The 21,171-nt window shown below is 44.0% G+C and overlaps 1 protein-coding gene and 2 long non-coding RNA genes across 3 annotated transcripts in view; 2 read left to right on the top strand and 1 right to left on the bottom strand.

Annotated features, from left to right (window-relative positions):
* Positions 1–934: 934 nt before the first annotated feature.
* On the bottom strand, positions 935–5,831 carry LOC122225577. Its single transcript, XR_006205241.1, has 3 exons — positions 5,687–5,831; positions 5,159–5,426; positions 935–1,666 (listed from the first exon to the last, which is right to left on the bottom strand). It is a non-coding gene; the product is annotated as an uncharacterized LOC122225577 (long non-coding RNA).
* LOC122225578 lies at positions 3,821–4,737 on the top strand. Its single transcript, XR_006205242.1, has 3 exons — positions 3,821–3,959; positions 4,434–4,584; positions 4,682–4,737. It is a non-coding gene; the product is annotated as an uncharacterized LOC122225578 (long non-coding RNA).
* A 168-nt stretch (positions 5,832–5,999) lies between the features above and the next one.
* PLBD1 (phospholipase B domain containing 1) overlaps positions 6,000–21,171 on the top strand; it is a 52,750-nt gene continuing 37,578 nt past the window's right edge. Inside the window, exons 1-2 of the mRNA XM_042945864.1 lie at positions 6,000–6,749; positions 18,660–18,879. Of these exons, the coding sequence (XP_042801798.1) occupies positions 6,641–6,749; positions 18,660–18,879 (329 nt within the window). The 5' untranslated portion in view covers positions 6,000–6,640. The remainder of the gene's footprint in view (positions 6,750–18,659; positions 18,880–21,171) is intronic.

Below are 21,171 nucleotides of genomic sequence, written 5' to 3'. Positions count from 1 at the left end.
TATTGGTGGTAGCGTGGAAAAGGGGATTCTGAAGATGTAAACCAATTAGGAAGTGTTTGAGAGAGAGAGAGAGAGAGAGAGAGAGAGAGAACAGCCCCAAATTAGAGTCACTTGTGCTAAGCCCCACATGGGTAAATCATGACTTAATGTCTAACATAACAGCACTTTCTACCTCTCCAGAGATGGTGATTTTTAACCAGTCAACCTGGAATTACCTGATCAATACCAGTGAGGTAGTCTCCACTTCTGCTCCCCTTAGGAGGGGGACCTTTCCTGAAACTGTACTCTATGCAGGGAGAATTTCCTTTTTCCACCCCCTTTCTGCCTTTAAAAACCTTTCCTTTTCCACAGCTCAGTGGAGGTCTTTTCTATTTGCTAGACGGAGTGTTGCTCGATTCATGAATTGTGGGATAAAGCCAATTTGATCTTTAAATGTACTCAGTTGAATTTTTATGATTTAACACAAGCCAATGAACAGCAGACAGTTTCTCAACAGAGAGAGTATTCAAATTTCCTTTGACACCACTCCCTCAGGACTCCCTTCTCAGCCTACAGTTGTCTGGAAAATTAATATGCACCATGTACACTCCATTTCCTGTGTCCAGGAGAAGCAAATCTAGTTTACGCCACTAGGCTAAAATAGGATCTTTTCCTAGTAACATTTTCTGGAGTTTTGACCCGGGTTAACGGTGTTGACTTCTAGACAGTTTGCAAGAATTAACTGCCTAAAAGTTTCTTCTTACTGTCTTTGTTTTAAAACATCAGGAGCAGCCATCCTTATCAAATATTTATCAAGTATTTTTCATTTATTCATTGTTATGTACCATTCAGGTTTAAGTCCTTTCTTATAACCTGAAAGAAAAGCAGGGACATGCATCACCGAAATATTTCACATCTATAGTCAAGGTTAAGCCCCACGAAGGAAAGGTTTAATTTGCAGTTGTTTTTATTGGGCATTTGTACTTCTGTCTATAGAATGAAGAGGTGATGCTAAATTATTAACAGTAGAGAAAAAAATAGAGGAAGCCAGTGGTAGGTACTCCAGGATGTAGCCACTTAATTTCGGCAAGAGCTAGAAAAAGAGATTTAGAACATTTTGAAAAAAAGGGCTGTCTGGCACCAGATTACATCCTTAAACAATGCAGAAAATCCTCTGTATCCTAAAAGTATTTGGGAGTGACTTTTTCAGCCTCTTTGGAGGGACAGATGGGTATAAAGATGCCTATCGGCAGGGTAAAAAGTTCGTGTGTGTCAGCTGTAGGAAAAAGAGTGATCACAAACTACTGTGTCAGTATTCAACTTGTACAGAAACTTCTTTCTTAAGTGCTACATCTCTGGCTGCAGTAAACCATTGCTGATACACCTCTCACCTGTATGCCATGACCCTAAAGCCAACACATGCTGATTACCCTACAATCACTGACCAAGGGCAGCCCCTCTTTCGTGTATGCAACTTGCAAGACATGTGCAGCCTGGCAAGTATAATGGGTGGCAGCTTATAGAAAGGGCAGGCCAGTGAGTAGCAGAAAGGACAGGCACACATCACAGTACTGTGTGGGAAGTAGTCAAAACTAGCTCCACAAGCATCAAACCCAAGTCCAAGATTTCTGAGGCATGTCCATCCTTTCTTCGGTTCTGTAGCCATCTCAGCTCTATCTTCTGACACCTATAGGCCAAATGATAAGTTTAACTACCAAAACGGCCTACACACAATAATGGAGGGAAAGAATAGAAAAGACGAGAAGAATTAGTTATAGAAGTAAACATACAGAATAGTTGGATAGCAGTCTAAGACATTGCCCTACACATTTGTCTTCTGAGAAACTGTTTAATCTTGTAAAGCTTCCTTCACTCTATTTATTCCAAGAGTCCAAGGCTCATTGCTCAAGGGAGGAAAAATGAAAATACTGAAAGATCAAAGCGTAAAATTTGTGTCTTTTTGAGGTCTTGAGTAGACAAAGACCATAGTCTTCAAAGTTGTAACCTTTCTTCTGGGAGAGGAAAATATTTTAAAATATTCAAAAACTTGGTTTGGAACCTTTAAAGACATAGATTTAAATAAAAGGGCATAAAGCATATTCGAGAACAATAAATTGGGGGGACACCTGGGTGGCTAAGTTGGTTAAGCGTCCGACTTCGGCTCAGGTCATGATCTTGTGGTTTATCAGTTTGAGCCCCAGGTCAGGCTCTGTGCTGACAGCTCAGAGCCTGAAGTCTGCTTCGGATTCTGTGTCTCCCTCTCTCTCTCTGTCCCTCCCCCACTCATGCTCTGTCTCTCTCTCTCTGTCTCAAAAATAAAATAAAATTTAAAAAAATATATTAAAAAGATAAATTTGAATAAGAATTATAATAATGTTGAATTAGTTTTATCCAAAGAAGTAAAAAGTTTGAAGAGTTGATAAGAGAAATGTGTAGTGGGTTGATGCAAAGGCCAGTACCACCCTTCCTTTGGGGGGGGTGAGTCACCTACTTACTGGGTGGGGCTGCGTGTGGAAATATTTGGTAACAGAAACCCAAGATAGGTCTCGAATTACCAGAGGAAAGTATGTTTAAAATTTCCAGAGCATAGTTCACGAACTTGCAAAACTTAGAATGAAGTTGTGTGCCCCTCACGGCACCTGATTTGTAGAGTAGCAACAACTGGGGGAAGTGTCTGGGGAGATGTACCCCCAGAAAGGCTCACTAATCGACACACATTAGAGTATCTTTGAGTCCCTACTGCCACACCCCAGAGATCAGACACACTTGAGAATGAGCCAAAGGACCCAGTAGAATCCAAATCTGGATGGAGAGGTTGCCAAATAGTATCAGAAACAGCTAGCTGCCCACAAAAAATCATGTTTCCCTACTGGGGGGTGATGTTCCAGGTACAAACTGTTGCATTTCCCAGCCTCTCTGGCATATAGGTATGGCGATATGTCTAGAGACTGCCAGTGGAATACGAGCAAAAGTGATTAAAAAGCAGGGCTACACTATACTCTTTCCCCTTCTTCTGGTTGGAAGAAAAGACTCCAAGGTCCTAGGGTGATTGTCTCTGCCTCTAGTGTGACAACCATAATGAGTTCACAAGACGTGCCTAGAATATATTAAATTTTCACAGGAAATAGTAATACCAGTAGGTCACACCATAATGAACTGAAGAGTGTATTTGGGATATTATTGATTTTTGAAGAAAGCATACCACTGTCCCAGGACACTGAGAAAACTACTATTATTAAGTTGTTTAGCACTAACCACTAAATAAAAGGAACTATTAGATATTTCTTTTGGTCTGCAGCCCCAAGAATATATTGCTGAGACCCCAAGGACATTATGAACCAACAAAGTTTGGGAGCCTCTGCCTCAGGGAATGTGGAACCACAAGATGAAAGGAAGCTGGGTTTCTAAATTTCTTTTTCCTTTTTCTTTTTTTTGAGAGAGAGAGTGAGAGTGAGACCAGGGGGAGAGACAGAGGGAGAGAGAGAATCTTAGGCAGACTCCGCACTCAGCGCAGAGCCCGGTGCAGGACTCAATCCCACGACCGTGAGTGACATCATGACCTGAGCCGAAATCAAGGAGTCAGGCGCTTAACTGACTGAACCACCCGGCACCTCTGGGTTTCTAAATTTCTAAATGAAAGGAAGCCACATACAAATTAAGAACTCCCACACTGAACTGGGATATGAGCCACACATAAACTTCTGTTGTATTAACCCATTGAACTTTTGGAGTTTATTTGTCACAATAGCTAGCATTACCCTAACTAATACACACAGAATGTGTAAGAATCTAGACTCAAAGCCAAGAACCACAGATAAAGGATCAGAAAAGATAAACCACATCTCGGTGGAGGCCACTAAGCCCAGAGGGTGACTCACAGAGTAGATGCCTCTTATCCAATATCAGGTCAATATGTAAGATGACTGAAACTGAGATCAATGTCCAGGAAATGGGGAAGGATACAGAGAAGGCAAAGGATGGTAAGGACTTAGCCCAAATAAGACTGAATAACCCAAAATTTGACCTGTGAAAAGCTCTCCTGTCAGTGGATAAGTGTTTGAATGCTAAGTTAGTTATGAGAAGAAATAAATTTACATGTGTGCATTGCATTCTGGAACTGTACACTTTTGAATCCATCATATATATGTTACAGCAAGGAAAGAAACACAGAGGTCACCATCTCTGTTTCTGTAACTGGTCACCCAGCTATAGACTGGGGCCAGTATCTCAGCCGGCTGGGGTTGTTTGCCTAGAGGGGTGAGGAGACTTAGTCCCTGGTGGTGCTGCCTAGGTGAGGTGACAGCACATTCATTAATCACTTCAGTAGGAACTCCCCTGAGCTTCTTCTACTGCTCCCTCCTACTACTCTGTAGCTGTATTTCCATTTCATTGTCAGGCTCAACCACTCTAACCACCACAATAATCCCATTCGCGTCCTTTTTATTTTTTTCCAGAGAAGCCCAGTGAAGACCAAGCGGTAATTTCAAATCCCAGCTCAATGAAACTATTATTGTGTCTCTGGGTGGAAACATGCCTCCCTCTTGCTCACTGAAACTCCTAAACCAGTGGAGCCCAGATTCAGGAAAAAGTAGCACCAGGAATAAGGTAATGGCTGGTGAGACGCCCCAAACCACACATGTCTGCCAGAAAAGTGATAAAGACCTTTCATAGTCAACATCTTCTGTGGTCCTTCTCTTCTCAGTTTGGTGTGAGTTTGGCTGCTCATATCCCTCCCTGAGAAGTAACCCTCCTGCCCCGCCTCCAATTTAAAGAAGGTAAGATGTATCATCATCCAATCCAGTGATTCTCAACTGAGGGCAATTTTGCCCCTTAGGGGAGCATTTGGCAATTAGTCTGGAGTCGTTGAGATCGTTACAACTTGGCGGGAGGGATGATACTGGCACTTAGTGGATACTGGCCAGGGGATACACAGGACAACCCCCAACAACAAAGAATTGTATGGCCCAAAATGTCACAGTGCTGAAGTTGAGAAACCCTGATTGAATTAATTTATTTACATAATTTGCTTCCCCCACTAGAGCGCAAGCTTTGTGAGAACAGAGATTTTGTCCACCTTGCTTATTGCTCTATGTCTGGAACATGGAAGTCAACAAGTATTTGATGACTACCTAATAGATGAATGCATGTCTCATAGCTCCCACCAGGTATTTTTACATACATGATCACATCCAAATACTTGGCTCCTTGCATTGGAAGGATTAGTAAGATGAAAGAAGGTGGTAGAGGGTAGCATGACTCAAATATCTGGGGCGGCACAACTTCTTTGAATGTCCCACGTAACTCTCTTCCCAAGGTGGCGCAGCCAGAATCCTCATAATTTGCCTTCACTTTAATTTTCTAACTTGAAGAAACATGTGCACTTTTTGCAATGTCCTCAGTTCCTTCATTCGTTAAGTGACGTTATCATCCAGGTACTGTAATCGGTGCTGTCACCAAACAAAATGATGGCTTAGGACTTGTGTTCAACAATTTGCACAGAGATGTGGTGTAATTGTTCTACATCTTTTCTAACAACTGTAAATGTATCTCCCTCTCTAAGAAAGCTGCTTCTTGTCCTCCCTTCCCATCTCCCCTTGACATCTCAGTTAAGCTTGCAAGAAAGACCAAGAGAAAAGAGTGGGGTACCTAGCGCCTCCCCACCCCACTCTGTAGTGGCTTGTCCCCGTCCTGGGTTCCCACACTGTACCTTAACCATAGCTCTGTTACAGTACTAATGGCAACTTCTGAGCACCCGCTTATTTAATAGGCCTTTGTCCCTTCTTGTCTGGTAGGACATGCTCTTAATTGTCTGTATATCCCGGGCACCTGGCACATAAGATGGGCTCAACAAATGCTTATGGAAGAAATAAAATGCATTTTGCCTACTTCACAATGTCACCTAGGGCACCTTTTGCCAACTTCACAATGTCACCCAAGGCATAGTTTTGCCTACTTCACAATGTCAACTGACCCCCCCCCCCCCCACAGAAATGGGAACTTCGCGGGAACTCAGGGATAGATCTAGTTTCAGCCCCGTCTGAATCACATTGTAGTGGTGGCTCCAGCCAATGGAGAGAACGGCAAAGGAGCGAAAGTCCTGGGCTGCAGCAAATGGATCTAGGTTAAACAGCCGAGATGGAGGGGCACTGATCACTGAGGGATTAGGGGACCCGTGAAGACCACTGCAGAATGGCAAAGAAGCAGAGCTGCGTATAGGCATGCCTGTCACCATCGCCCAGGGTGCCTCATCCCAGCAGCTACAGACGAGTGGCCGAACCTGGCGACAGAGGCTAGCGGTGTTGATGTGAACTGGTTCGTTCAGACCTTGGGCCGCAAAACTGCCCGACGAGCGCAGGGAAAGTGGCACGTACCCTCTCCAGATCGCATAAGCGCAGCTGGGGAACTTGCCCAGCCCAGCCCACAGGGTGCTAAAGGGTCAGAAAGGACCCGCCTTTCCCAGACTGGGGCCCGGCGGGGCGAAGGTTGTTCCCAAGGCCACGTGAGGCTTCCTCGCCCCTAAAAGCCCCAAACAGGCAGGGCTAATGGAAGAGGGAAGTTAGGGACGCCCCAACCTCGGAGACGCTGCGCGGTGCAGCCGGCCCTAGAGCCGCTCTCACGACAGCTGCCTCGTCCAACCAGGGGAGGTCGCGGCCGCCGAGCGATGGCCCGCCGCAGCCGGGACGGGCGCCCCGGGCTGTCCGCGCCGCCGACCCCGCCGCTGCTGCCGCTGCTGCTGCTGTTGGCCGCCGCGGTGTCGCCGAGCCTGGCAGGTGAGTCGTGCGCGCCCCGAGGACCTGAGGCCCCGGGGAGGGGGAGTCCGAGGACAGGCGCCTGCGTGCCCCGCGCTGCGCCCGCCGCCGCTCCGTGCGCTCCCGCCCGCGCCCGCGCCCGGGCTCGGCCAAGTTGACTCCCAGCGGGTGTCTGGGTTCTGGGAGGACGCCGCGGGGCGGGGGGACGGGCCGGACCCGCTGCGGCCCGCCGCAGCTCGGGGATGGCCCCCGAGAAGGGCACGGGGTGTCTTCTGCGAACTTAAGAAGTGTTGGCCAGAATTCTTGGCCAATAAATCAGTTCGCTCCTGCACGACACTTGGCTTGCTGAGCCTTTCTCTACTGGTCCTAAAAGAACCAGTATAAATAAATATATTGATAATAAATATAATAAATAAATATATAATAAATTAATAAATTAATAATAAAATATAAATAAAATATAATAAATAAATAATAAATAAAATATTTAAATATAAATATATTTATAAATAAAATGTATTTATTCACATCTTAGAGGTCTGATTGCGGACTGCCAGTTTTTCTTCTCAACTGCCAATGACTTTGGTTTAAAATAACCGCAACCTGGTATTGTCAGCTTGATATGTGCCAGGCGGTGTGCTAAAGGGCTTTTCCTATAATGCTTACCACAACCTTAAATAGGATTTGTTATCCTCATTCTACAGAACGTTTGAAATTGAGAGAAATTCATTGTCTGGGTTCAGATACGCAGCAAGTGAAGTCGTTGCTGAGTTGACAAATGGCATTTACTTAAATACAACCCCCTTTGTAAAACGGGTGTTATCCTTACAGATATTAACACCAATCTATACCCTTTGTGAAAAAAACAAAAACAAAAACAAAACGAAACAAAAAAGCAAACAAGAACAAAAAAACTCCTGGATTTATCAGTTTTATTCCCAATGGATAAGACCAAGATTAACCATAGACACTTGAAAGACTTCAACAGTAATATTAAGGGAGGATTAAGTTTATTTCATAAGCCCTTTTCTGTGCTGAACTTGTGCAAGAGTAGGGTGGAGTTCGGGAGAGCAAACCCCTTCCCAAATGAGTGTACTGATTCTTACTACACCACCTTCCATCGACAAGCAACCACAAATATCAGATTTCAAGCTCTTTGCTTTCACAACTTGCCCACTTACCACTCTTAAATCTTTCCAGTCTTTTAAACTGCCTGGGCCTCTGGGATCAGCAGCCATGCACCCCCAGACCCCTGACTCCTGATTTACCTGCACATTCTGTTCCTTGCCTAGGATATGGAGGTGGCGCTCATGCCACACTTTTAGCCCAGCTGCTCATTCAGACGTGCCTGGGACAGGCTAGAAAGTGCTCCAGAAACGGAAATGGCTTTTTGTGTCCAGAATGATGAGTGAAACCCTTCTCACTTTTCTGTTCTCTGGAGTTTTCGGGTTTGTTTGTTTATTTGTTTATTTTTACATTTATTTATTATTGAAAGACAGAGAAACACAGAGGGTGGTGAGCAGGGGAGGGTTAGAGTAAGGGGGAGACACAGAATCCGAGGCAGGCTCCAGGCTCTGAGCTGTCAGCACAGAGCCCGACGCGGGGCTCCAACTCACAAACTGCGAGATCATAACCTGAGCCGAAGTCGGTCGCCTAACCAACTGAGCCACCCAGGCACCCCTGGGTTGTTTTAAATGTTCATTAGATGGAGGGGACAGCCTGAGGAGTGAGGTAGAGACGTTGTTTTTCTGAAGATGAGGCACTGTTTATTTAAGAAGTTATCACCTGATAAGAAACAGCTGCTTACACTAGGTCTCCAAATAATCAGCTGACACCAGGCCAGTTTGGTCAGGAGTCAAGGCAAAGAGCTCGGAAGTTTCTGCGGCCAGTGATCCTGACAGCACTGTGCCTGGCAATCCGGAAAAGACTTCTTACCACGGTCTTGTGGAACAGCTGGTGATGCCCACACTGATTACTTAGAACAGACGTGATCTGTTTCCTTTGTTCCACCCATAGTAACCTGCTTTCCGGTGCAACTTTTCTGCTCTGTTTTACCCTTCTGCTAGACTGACAGCCTTTGCTACCTCTTGCTTGTCATGTTTTCTCTGAAGTGCCCTGCTCGGTACTCTGAATTTGATGAGTACCCAACAAACACTGAAGGGATTGCACTTTCATCTCCCTGGGATGATTTTGATAGCTACCAGTGTGCACCCATTAATCCAAAAACATCCTTAATTTTTATTTATTTTTTTTAATTTTTTTTTAACGTTTATTTATTTTTGAGACAGAGAGAGACAGAGCATGAACGGGGGAGGGTCAGAGAGAGGGAGACACAGAATCTGAAGTAGGCTCCAGGCTCTGAGCCATCAGCACAGAGCCCGACGCGGGGCTCGAACCCACGGACAGTGAGATCGTGACCTGAGCCGAAGTCGGACGCTTAGCCGACTGAGCCACCCAGGCGCCCCATCCTTAATTTTTAAAGCTTACTTGGTAGCTTCATTCCTACAGAAACATTGGCAAACAATTGCACATTCCTCCTTGCCTGTCTTTCAAACTGTTATACACTTTAGCCATTTAATAGCATTACCTTTATCCTTCCAGATTGAAAAGCCCCATATTTGTTTTTAGGAATGTCTTACATAATTTTTCTAAGTGGTGTGTATAGTGAGGTCACATCACTAGGGAAAGAGATGAGTTGGTTGCCGAGAACTTTTAAGTTGGCATGTGCTTTGGTAAAACTGGTTCCAAATCTGGCCCCTGGACTTGCAGGGCTAGATTCTGGAAATGCATTCTCTCCCGAGCTCTAGAGCTGATCAGATACAAAGAAGCTGATTCACCCTGGTATGCGCCAGAGTCTCTTCACCAAAATACCAATAATTAAGTTTGAGCAGATTGCCCCAGCCACTTTCTTATAATGAAATTACACCAGATAATATCAGGGCTTCTCAGGCTGAAGGCCTGATTGATTTGCTCCCCAGTAAGACTGAGGCTTCCGTTGGCCTAGACAACGCTTGCCTGGCACAGCTGGCCCTTGACTCTGGGACACTGCCTCTTCCACACTTCCATGACTCACCGGTGCCCACCGGAGACCATCATTGCCTCTCTAGATAGGCTAATACCTTTATGTGTTGTGGGGGATTTGCCGTCTTGGGAGCTGTTCAGTCTCCTTCAGGTGCCTTGGTAGATCTTTGGTTGAGGCTATTCTCAGTTGATCCTTTAACTCTGAGGCCCTTCTTATTTCCAAATTCACTTGAGGTAGTTGTTCCATGTGTTCATTCTTTCTGTGGCAGTTCATTTTTGGAAGTGTAATATGAGAGAGGTAGCATGGAATTCTAGAAGCAGAAACCATGGAGCCAGACTGCCTGTGTTTCAGTCCTGGCTCCCATACTTACTGTGTGACCTTCAGCCAGTTATCTACTATCTCTATACCTCAGTTTCCTCTTCTGTAACGTGGGTATTGTAGTGTCTGTGTCATAAGGTGGTTGTGGCAGACAGCGCCCCGAACGGTGGGGGATGTATAACCGAGTGACCGTTACTATTGGCCGTTGGCGTTTCCCTTCTCTGGAAAGTCATCATGGCTCTTTTGATAAGACAACCAGGATTGCAGATGATAGTCTACGTGCTGTGAAGTAACAACTTGTTATAAAAGCAGGGTTTTTTCCTTAATCATGGTCCAACGTTTCAGGGATTTGGAGTACACACCAGCATGTTAAGCAGGTGCTGCAGAAAAGTGAGCAGTGCCCTAGGTCTCTTTCCTGGGTTATAACTGATGGATTGAAATCACCTTGATTTCTCTAAATGCAATTTTTTAAATGTTTTTTAACGTTTATTTATTTTTGAGACAGAGAGAGACAGAGCATGAACGGGGGAGGGTCAGAGAGAGGGAGACACAGAATCCGAAACAGGCTCCAGGCTCTGAGCCGTCAGCACAGAGCCCGACGCGGGGCTCGAACCCACGGACCGCGAGATCATGACCCGAGCCGAAGTCGGCCGCCCAACCGACTGAGCCACCCAGGCGCCCCTCTAAATGCAATTTTATTCACCATGATTTAATCCTGAATCAAGAATTTCCCAACTCTTTTTGGTCTTTCTGAGCCTCACTAAATCTTCCTACGGCTCATCCCCATTGTCGTGGGGTTTCAGACTCCAAAGAAGTCAGTGTTCTTGGTAAACTTGAATATTGTCTTGTGCTCTTCCTCTATCAGTTTGTTTATAAAAATGTGTACAAGATAAGTTCCAGAACAACTTCTGGGGAAAGTGCCCATTCGCCTTTATTATTAAAATTAGTTTCCTGGTCCTTCTGGAAATGTGAATCTGACAGCAAAGATCAAAATCTTTCTCCAGAAGAAAATGTAAGAGGATCCTCCTTCAAGTCTTTAAATCAAGGTAGAATATTTTTTAAAAACTTTTCATAATAAGTAAGCTATGAATCATGTAAACTCCAGCTTGGAACCATGTCTGACGTACAAAACAGAAATTTTTGTTTTCACACTTTTTTACGCATCATTTTTACTTTTGTCACCTGTTATCTTTTAGGGTTTTTTGGGGGTGGAGGAAAGATTCTAAATTATAAAGCATTAACTATTAAGATAGCAAAAGAGGTAGCAGCACCAAAAATGGAATGAATCTCAAAGGATTTATTTTGTTCAATTTTTTAAGTTTTTAAAATGCATTTGTGCTTCATCTTTAAAAAAAAAAAAAATGGAGTGAGTTCCAGTTGCTCCTACAACTTATATTTCACAATCACTTGAAGATTGAACTTTACCTAGCCTCCTGGGGTGCCTGGATGGCTCAGTTCGTTAAACACCCAACTCGTGATTTTGGCTCTGGTCATGACCTCACAATTTGTGAGGTCGACCCCACATCAGGCTCTGTGCTGACAGTGTGGAGCCTGCTTGGGAGTCTCTCTCTCTCTCTCTCTCTCTCTCTGCCCCTCCACTGCGCTCTCTCTCTCAAAATAAATGGATAAAAATTTTTTTAAAGGATGTAGTTAGAAAATTTATTACTGTTATTATGTTGATTCTTTGTACTACTGCAAAACAGGAACTTAATGCAGTAAAAGATGAAACTAAGAGAGGTAGTGAAATTATGAGGAAACTTTCATCTAAAACTTGAAATTCATCCGCACAAACAGCAGGTATCACGTTACAGTCTTCCAGGGGGAAATTGTGAAAGTCTCTTGATTCAGGGCTTGCTCCGAAATGTGTCAGTTAGCCTTGCAAATGCAGTGACAATCCCAGCACATGAGGTAGTGGCGAATTGTTGCAACCAGCATTTGCAAACCTAAGATACCAAAATTCGAATTCACCATTAGAATTAATATACAGACAATACCAGCCTGTCCCCTTCCCAGCTAGGGTGAAAGTGTGACCTTCCCAGCTGGTGTGAAAGTTCGGGATGTAGGCAGTCACATAATCAATAGAACACTTTGATAGGCCCGATGGAGTCAATGAATGAAGTAACAGACGCCACCTCTGATACTCAAGGAGCTTGTAATTCAAGTTTGTGAACCAAATTCACCCAAATGCGTGTAAACTAAAGAGTGTTCTAGATGAGGAGTGAGCTAAGAGTGCAGAATCAGAAAGGGGCCAAGTGGATTAGACTTTTAGCAAGAATTTTGATTTAAACTAGCAGTGAGGAATAGGTACGTTCCAAGGGAATGAAGGAAAGGGATCATTCCATATCCAGGCAAATGTCTCGGCATTTTTCTACATTAGCGTTTTGTTTCTTCGACTCTATTTTTTTAAATGTTTATTCACTTTTTTTGAGAGAGAGAGACATAGAGCTTGAGTGAGGGAGGGGCAGAGATAGAGTTCTGGAGACACAGAATCCGAAGCAGGCTCCAGGCTCTGAGCTGTCAGCACAGAGTCCAACGCGGGGCTTGAACTCAGGAACCAGGAGATCACGACCTGAGCCTGAGTGGGACGCTTAACTGACTGGGCCACCCAGGCACCCCTGACACTATTTTTTAAAAGAAATGTCCCTCTCTACTTACCTAATATATTGGGCACGTTATGCATTGCACCTCACACCTTCTCACTGCCCTTTATTCGAGCTTCTGAAGCTGTAAGGTAAGGCACATTACCCTAGCCACGCTGTAGGGATTCCTTGCTTTCTACCTCAGAGCTTCTCTGGCGTGGTAACCACCTAGCACTGGAGCATCTGCAAACCGGGGAAGAGGGATTGAACACCCCACAGGGCAGCCTTTGCCCAAAGCAGGATGGAGCAGGTGGATAAATGCTCCTCCTTCCATCCCTGGGATGGGGTCATCAGGGGTTTATCTACACCGCTGTTCGGGCCATCTCAAATCGCACCTTCGAATTAGCTTTTCCCTCCTTCCTGGCCTCACTTTCCCCATTCCCCATCCCCATTCCCAGGGAGCACTTTCCCAAAATAGTCCTCCATCCAGCAAGAGTCCCAGGCTCTGATTTCCGCTGGGAGTGAGAGCTGAAACACTTACAATTTTGCTGCCTGGAGGTCGTTCGTTCATGAATCAGTTATTTTCTTAGTGATTCTGATGAAGAGCCGAATCAAATCTAAAATCCAGATAGCAGTTTACTGAGCCCTTCCCGAGAAGGGAAGTGGGGAAGTATACTGCCAAGGTATGCCAAGAGATACTGAGAGATCATGGTCAGTGGACGTAAAGGAGAAAAACACTTTAAGGACCAGAGTCAACACTACTTAGCAAAACTCAATCTGAATAGCTTTAAGTTGCAACCTTAATTTTTAAACTATTTTCTCTTACCTATTTTGTATCCTTCCTCCCCTTTCTTCCTCCTTTTCTCTTCCTAACTTACTGAATATATTAGGTACAATTTCATTGCTCTGGGTTGAAAACCACTTACTTTGTCATGAATGAAGTGCTTGGGAAATTAGGTTCCAAATATGGGAGAGGGCGACTTAAGCCACTTATGACTATTTTACAAATGCTAAGACAGTGTTAGGATTTTTTTTTTCCAGCCGAAAACAACTCATAGAAAATGTTAGAATACACAAGTCAATAAATTTAATGTGAGCGTTTGGGTTTTGATGTGCAGAGTAATATAAAAATGAGGTGACCTCTTCCATTTTTATCTTATAGAAGAAATATGCTTTGTTTTTATAAAGTAACGCTCCCAGATATTTATCAAATGCGTTGGCTTTGAAGACGTTGCTGTTAAAAAGTTTTAAATCTCATTTCCCTGTTAAGAACTCTAGGGAATATATCAACAAGTGGCACTTGCCCCTTGGGTGTCTGAACTATCCCCAAACCCCTTCCCTGAGCTTGAAGACATAATGACTTGCTTTGACTAACTTCTGTGAATGGCCTAATAAACTTCACTTTCATTTTAAGAACACATGCAATTAAACTAGACTCACCCAGAAACAGTATTTTGCCAGGTGCAGTGCTCCCAGGGTATACGTTGGTCAGCAGGACCACTCTGTCTTCACAGAGTTGGTATAAAGCTAGTTTGGGATTAAAAGTATAGTTTTCTACCTGTTTGCTATTGCTTATCCTTTTCACAACATCTGCCTCCCAACATGGAGATGTATAAAAAAAAAAATAGAGGAGCGCCTGGTGGCTCGGTCATTTGGGCGTCCACATTTTGGTGTTAGCTCCCGTCATGATCTCAAAGTTCATGAGTTCCAGCCCCGCGTCGGGGTCTGTGCTGGCAGTATGGAGTGTGTTTGGGCTTCTCTCTCTCTCTCTGTCTCTCTCTGCCCCTCCTGCTCGCTCTCTCTCTCTCTCTCCCTCTCTCAAAATAAATAAATAAATTTAAAATAAAATAAAAATTTTAAAAATTAAAAAAAATAGAAAAGTGCAATAGCTTAAACTACTAACGGATTTAATTGGGGCACCTGGGTGTCTCAGTCCATTGACTGTCTGACTCTTGATTTTGGCTCAGGTCATGATCCCAGGGTCGTGGTATCGAGCCCCACACTTGGCGTGGAGCCTGCTTAAGATTCTCCCTCCTTCTCCCTCCCCCTCTCCCCACCTCTCTCTCCAAAAAAATAAATAAAATAAAATAAAAACTATTAAAGGATTTAAGAACATCAGAAAGTAGCACAGTGCCAGGAAAACCAGAAAGAGTTGATGCAAGGAGAAAACCTTGAGGCAGGGAATACCTCATTTGGTGGGGGGAGTGTAAAACTTAGATGCTGGCTAGATTCTCAAGGCACGTGCTAAATCAGTCAGTGTGTTAGCAGGAAAATTTTTATCACCGAATTCTCTTAAGGGAAAAGGTTTCTTTCGAGCATGGAGGCGCACTAGTGTCAAAAACAAGCACAGATTTGCAGAAGTTCATTATTTGTGGTCAGGAAGTTACGGAGTGCCGGCAACAGTGAACACACAGCCCTTGAGTGCTTGGGAGAGGGAGCAAGCCAAGTTTATGTCCAGAGGGGCTGCTGGAATGGAAGGTGAAGTTGGGGAAGGCCACGGCCGGTGTTCAGGGAGAAATGCTGAGGTTTCAGAGAAAGGGAACAAACCTAAAAGCATGCCACGTGGGTGGAACAGAAAGGGAAGAGCCTGGCGAGGCTTGCTCACCTTGCTTCTTCCCTTTACACTTTCTGTTTCTGTCTCTGCCCCTGATGCAGCAGTTGTGAGGGGGGTGGGGGGAGCTGCTTTTATATAGTCAGCCTGCTTTCTTCACTTTCCTATAAGACTCACTGGAGGTGAGGGTAGAAGAGAAGGTGTGAGGAAAGCTAGGGAAAGACTGAGGCCAAGGCACTGTGATCCAGAATCAATCTGGAAAACATATTTATTGCATTTGGTAGCAAAAGAAGAGAAGTTGCTATGGATGCTACCCACAACTGTCAAATTGCAGCCAATCGGCTTCATTAACAAGTAGACTCTTATTTGTCACCCAGAGTTTAACTAAGTACTGTGAATCTACCTATGCTTAGTAATGTCATTATTTTCACTTGGCCAAATTTTTTTTTTCATTTGAGAGAGAGAGAGAGTACACACGGTGGAGAGGGACAGAGGGGGAGAGAGAGAGAGAAAGAGAAAGAGAGAGAATGAGAATCTTAAGCAGGTTCCACGCTCAGCTCAGAGCCAGACACGGGGCTCAATCCCACAACCCTGGGATCATGATCTGGACACGAATCAAGGGTCAGACGCTCAACTGACTGAACCACCCAGGTGCCCCAACCACTTAGCCATTTTTAAAGAAAGGCCATCAGGGGCACCTAGGTGGCTCAGCCAGTTGAGTGTCTGACTCTTGATTTCAGCTCAGGTCATGATCTTACAGTTCATGAGTTTGAGCCCCAAGCAGGCTCTGCACTAACAGCACAGAGCTTGCTTGGGATTCCCTCTGCCTCTCTCAATCTCTCTCTCTCTCTCTCTCTCACCCCCTCTCAAATAAATAAATAAGAAAGAAAGAAAGAAAGAAAAGAAAGAAAGTCCACCATTATGGTCATGACTTTGCTCAGAAGTAAAATGACTTTCCTGCTAAGAATCATTCTTCAAGGGTCATTATTAGCATTAGCTTCTAAGCTTGACCAAGTCCCAGCCAATCACCCAGCCCCCTTGGAACAAGGTGCTTTGATACTCTAGTTTTAAGATTATATTTTTAGCACTCATTTGATAGACAATCTTTGCATCAATACAATAAATCGATAAATAAAATGTTGAGTCCATTTTTAATGTTGACAACAAAAAAACGTTTATAAACATTGAATCTGAACTTTCTAGTATCTTAACCACTAAAAACACAGTATGTCCAAAACTAAATTCATATTCCCTCCCTCCCCATCTGCTCCCTTTCTGAGTCAATGATACAACATCCATCCACTGGGTCTCAGTCTGGAACCCGAGAGTCATTCCGGCTTCTTCCTACCTCTTTGAAGACCTGAATATGAAGTTGGTCTTTCACCTGAGCGGCTGTGCCATAGTTTCTTAGGCCAAGAAACAAATGCATCACGTACCATTTCCTTTCTACATTTCTTTTCTCTTTTTCCTTTTCTTCCTCCGTCTCCTTTCCTTTCACAAATACTTACTGAGTATCTGCCATAGGCTAAGCAATATACTAGTGCTGAGTCTTTGGCCTCAAGGAGTTCATAGGCTAGAAGCAGCTGAAGACATGTGAGTTACAGTGCAATGTGATAGGCCCAAAGAAGATGCACCTACGAGCAAGTTACATTGAGCTTGTAGGGCAAGCGAGCCTCCATGAAGTGGGTGCTACTTCCTACATCTTAAGTAGCAATTTTGAGATTGCTGTGTGGTTAACAAGGCAGAAACTCTCTGGTAGAGGAAACAGCATATGCAAAGTGAGAGGTGTTGGACCAGCTAATGGCAGGTTGGACAGTGGTATACAATGGCTTCCAGATCACCAAGTGCGTGGGGTAGTGGATGAAGATGCATAGGTAGGCAGAAACCAGATCATGAAGGCCAAGAGTATAAGCTGAAGAACTTTATTTATAGGAAATGGAAGTCACTGAAGATTTTTGGTAGGCAAGTAAACAAATCAGGTTTGCATTTTAGGAAAGTCACTCTGGCAGAGTATGAAGAACGAATTACAGGTCAGAGGGACCTTCAAAAAGGCCTTTTTTATGGTTAAGGCTAGTTGTGATACCTGAAGTAACATGCTGCAGAGGAAGAGACTGGAGGAAGAGATACTTAGGAGGCTTTGATTCAACATGAGTTTGCAGAAGAGAGAGGAGGCCTGGATGGGCTTGGGTCTCAGGTGGAAAGATCACAGAGATAGGAAGCAGAAGGTGGAGGATGGGTGAGAGAGAATATGAATTCTGTTTTGGATATTTGGAATTTCTTTCGTTTATGGAATCATCCAGCTAATGTTATCAAGTGTGCGTTGGGCGTACAAGATAAAGAAAAACCCAGGGGGAGAATGAGGGTAAAAGCAGGCAGAGGAGGAGGAGACTCAGGAGATTCATGCTGTCCCAGATGCAGGGGAAGAAAGAGTTTTAAGAATAAGTGGTCACCAGCGTCAAAGGCTTTCGGCAGTTCACGCGACATTAAGATCCAAGGATATCGTCGGTGACCCCAACCAGAGCAGTGTCGGTAGCGTGATGCGGATGAATACCAGTCTGCAGCAGGCGGAAGGGAGGAAGTTGAGGAAGTGGTGTGTGAGCATGTGCCTCTTTCTAAGAGGTGAGGTCTGGAAATGGGCCAGTCATATTCGTAGCTCTCTCACCACACTTGGCATAGCTCCTGACCCAGCACGCCCTAGAATATATTTGGAATAATTTCACGAAGGGAATGAGAGATTCTGGCGATGGCCAGATCTGGTCCCAGGCTCCAAAGAGACCTTTTGTGATTGGTTTTCCCTTAGGCATGAGACAATGGAGCATGTCAGTCCACTTCAGTGGGAGGAGCCATGGCAGGAAGAGAGCTTTAGGGTACAGGAGCAGGAAGACACAGGATGGAACCAAGTTCCCCAAAAAAGTGAGAGGGGTCAATCCATAGCATGGGTAGATGGATGGAGGTGAACCAGTAGGGGGAGATGGCTACAGGACGTGACAGGATAAATTCACAAAAATATCAAGAACTCGAGAGGCTCACAAGCAATAGTTTATATTATTTCCCGCAAAATAGGAATCTAATGTCAGGTGTGAAGAATTAGGCAAAAGAGAGACAATAAGGAGCCTGAGAATATGGATGCTTTGATACAACGGCTGAGGGGATCAAAGGAGCCCCAGCCCTGGCCTTGCCCAGAATCCCATCTCTAAGGGTGAAACATTGAGACCCACCTCTGCGATGCTCTAATTACTTCCCCCCACCTTTGACCTAGTTCTCCATGTTCTGAGCTCATCCCCCTTCATCAGGCTCTGGTTTTTCCCCCACTTGTAACAAGGGCAAACTACAGTGGCATTTGTCCCGATTCTAATACAATGGGATTCCTTAAAAGCAACTATGTTGGAATTGTTGGTTACCTGGGAAAAAGTGTATCGGCAAATCAGTTAAATGGCATCCTGTTATTTCTTTTCTTCCAGGAGTCCACTATGCAACTGTGTACTGGATGCCTGCTGAAAAGACAGTACAAGTCAAAAACGTACTGGACAGGAATGGGGACGCCTATGGCTTTTACAATGACTCTGTGAAAACCACAGGCTGGGGCGTCCTGGAAATCAGAGCGGGGTATGGTTCTCAGGCCCTGAGCAATGAGATCATCATGTTTGTGGCTGGCTTTTTGGAGGGTTACCTCACTGCCCCGTAAGTACTCCGGTCATGGTGAAGAACTACCAGGCAACTTCTGTCCCTTTCTTTGTCCACCAATGCTTCTTGTCTTCCTGACATTGAACATTAGAACTGGAAATTAGCTGAGGTCCTCCTCAGTGGATAAAAACATGATCAGAATTACATTTACACCAGTAATCAGGACCTTCCTAGAAGGAACAAAGCCCCCATTGTGGCATTCTTCAATTCTCATGGTACTTAAAATCTTTCCTTTTCATGAAACTGTTTTGTTTATTTTTTTAATGTTTATTTTTTGAGAGAGAGAGAAAGAGCATGTGCACCAGTGGGGGAGGGGCAGCAAGGGGGGGAGAGGGGATCTGAGGCAGGCTCCATGTTGACAGCAGAAAGCCTGATGTAGGGCTTGAACTCACGAACCAAGATCATGACCTAAGGACCGTGAGATCGTGACCTGAGTCAGAGTTGGATGCTTAACCGACTGAGCCACCCAGGAGCCCCTCGTGAAACTACTTAAAACAGAGCTAAGCCGTTTTATCCCACTAGTCATTTATTGTCTGGCAGAAGGAAAATGATAGGCAGAGTGACCGAGAAGCACAAAACATGGAAGATTTAATTTAAAATATAAGAGCATTTTTTAATGGTCTTAAAACAATAATTTCAAGTGGGCAAAGATTTTAAATTGAAATTCTGATGTCTAATATAAATATCCCTTCCAGTTCTATTGTTACTTAATTCTCTCGTCTTTCCCTTGTCTTGTGAAAATAACAAGGATGTAGTTCATAATAATGCAATCAGGGCACATCCCTTTCAGAGATAAGCTCTTTAAGGAAAAGAAGGTCACAGCTCATTTAATCAAGCCTCATCCTTCCTTTGATATAAAAAGTGTCTTGACGATTTGGCTTTCTCTGTGACCTAGACCATTGAGGACAGTTTAACGAAACCCTATTTTGCCCCGTTACCGCCTGAGTAAGGCACGTTAGTAAGTTCAGTGCCAATCTCACCTGATTCTAAGTACTGGAGATTATGTCAAACGTTGAATAACTAGTTACTGTGCTCTGGTCGCTCTTTTTTAATGAACTAGAAATCCCTTTTTTTCTTTGTTACCAAATTTTTGTTACTCTACCATACGAATTCCCTTAACGGTATATTACTCAGAGATGTATAAAACTTTATAGATTAAAACCTGTTTAAAACTGTGTATAAAAGTGTGTGTGTGTGTGTGTGTGTGTGTGTATGTATAACTTTTCATCCTTCTCTCCAAATCTATAATTATTGTGTATCCACTCGTTCTGATTGCATTGTTTAAACTGGGTCGCAAGTTTGGAGAAATAATTTGGGCTGAAGTTGTGTGACTATAAATACATTAGGTTAGGGGTACCTGGGTGACTCAGTCGGTTAAGCTTCTGACTCTTGATTTCAGCTTAGATCATGATCTTGCGGTGAGTGAGGTCAAGGCCTGCATCTGGCTCCCTGCTGATTCTTTCTCTCCCTCTCTCTCTGCCCCTCCTGCACTTGCACATGATCTCACGCTCTCTCTCTCAAAAATAAATAAACTTTAAAAAATAATAAATAAATAAATAAATAAATAAATAAATACATTGAGTTAAGTCATGTGGGGTAGACATCATGGGCTTTTAGGAGAAGCTGTGATTTGAGGGAGCAGCTCTATCTAATCTGAGGCTGTTGTAGGCATAAGCAGGTGTTCCATAGGTCCGGGTATCACAGCAGCAGCTCAGGGAGTTTGACAGAAGGCTTCTGACACAGGAGGAACATCAGATACTCTTATGTCTCAGGAAACATAAGTATTAACATCTCACTTCTTGGGGTGGGGGTATGACTTTATCATTTTACCCTTATTTCTAATATAAAGCATTGACCTATCCTTGGTGCCTTTCCTTTATCCATTGATGAAGAAAATCCATAGGATATGGGTTCATATCCATTCTATTTAGTAACTTTTTAAATATTTCTGTATTAGAGTAAAAATTACTGAAATTTTATTTTGTAAAAGAAAAACACTTAGCTACTATTCAGTAACTGGTTTTTGTTTACTCTGTCTTTTTGCCACATCCTTTCAAAAAAAAATTCAATATGTGTAAGCGAGTCTTTTAAGATTAAAGCAAACAACTTCCTGCATTTTGTGACCCATTTTGAGGATCTGGCAAGTGAGTCTTCCTTCCCCTCAGACCACTAGCAGCAGCCTGTGCCTGAATGATCAGGAGTGAGGGAGAGGTGGGTCTACTAATCTCAGTAAATACTGGATTGTGAAGGAAAAGTTGGGAGACTCTCCTTGGGAGCGTTTCTGCTGCA

Source organism: Panthera leo, chromosome B4 (genome assembly GCF_018350215.1).
Source record: "Panthera leo isolate Ple1 chromosome B4, P.leo_Ple1_pat1.1, whole genome shotgun sequence".
Classification (NCBI taxonomy): Eukaryota; Metazoa; Chordata; class Mammalia; order Carnivora; family Felidae; genus Panthera; species Panthera leo.
This window is presented reverse-complemented; position numbering and strand designations above follow the sequence as displayed.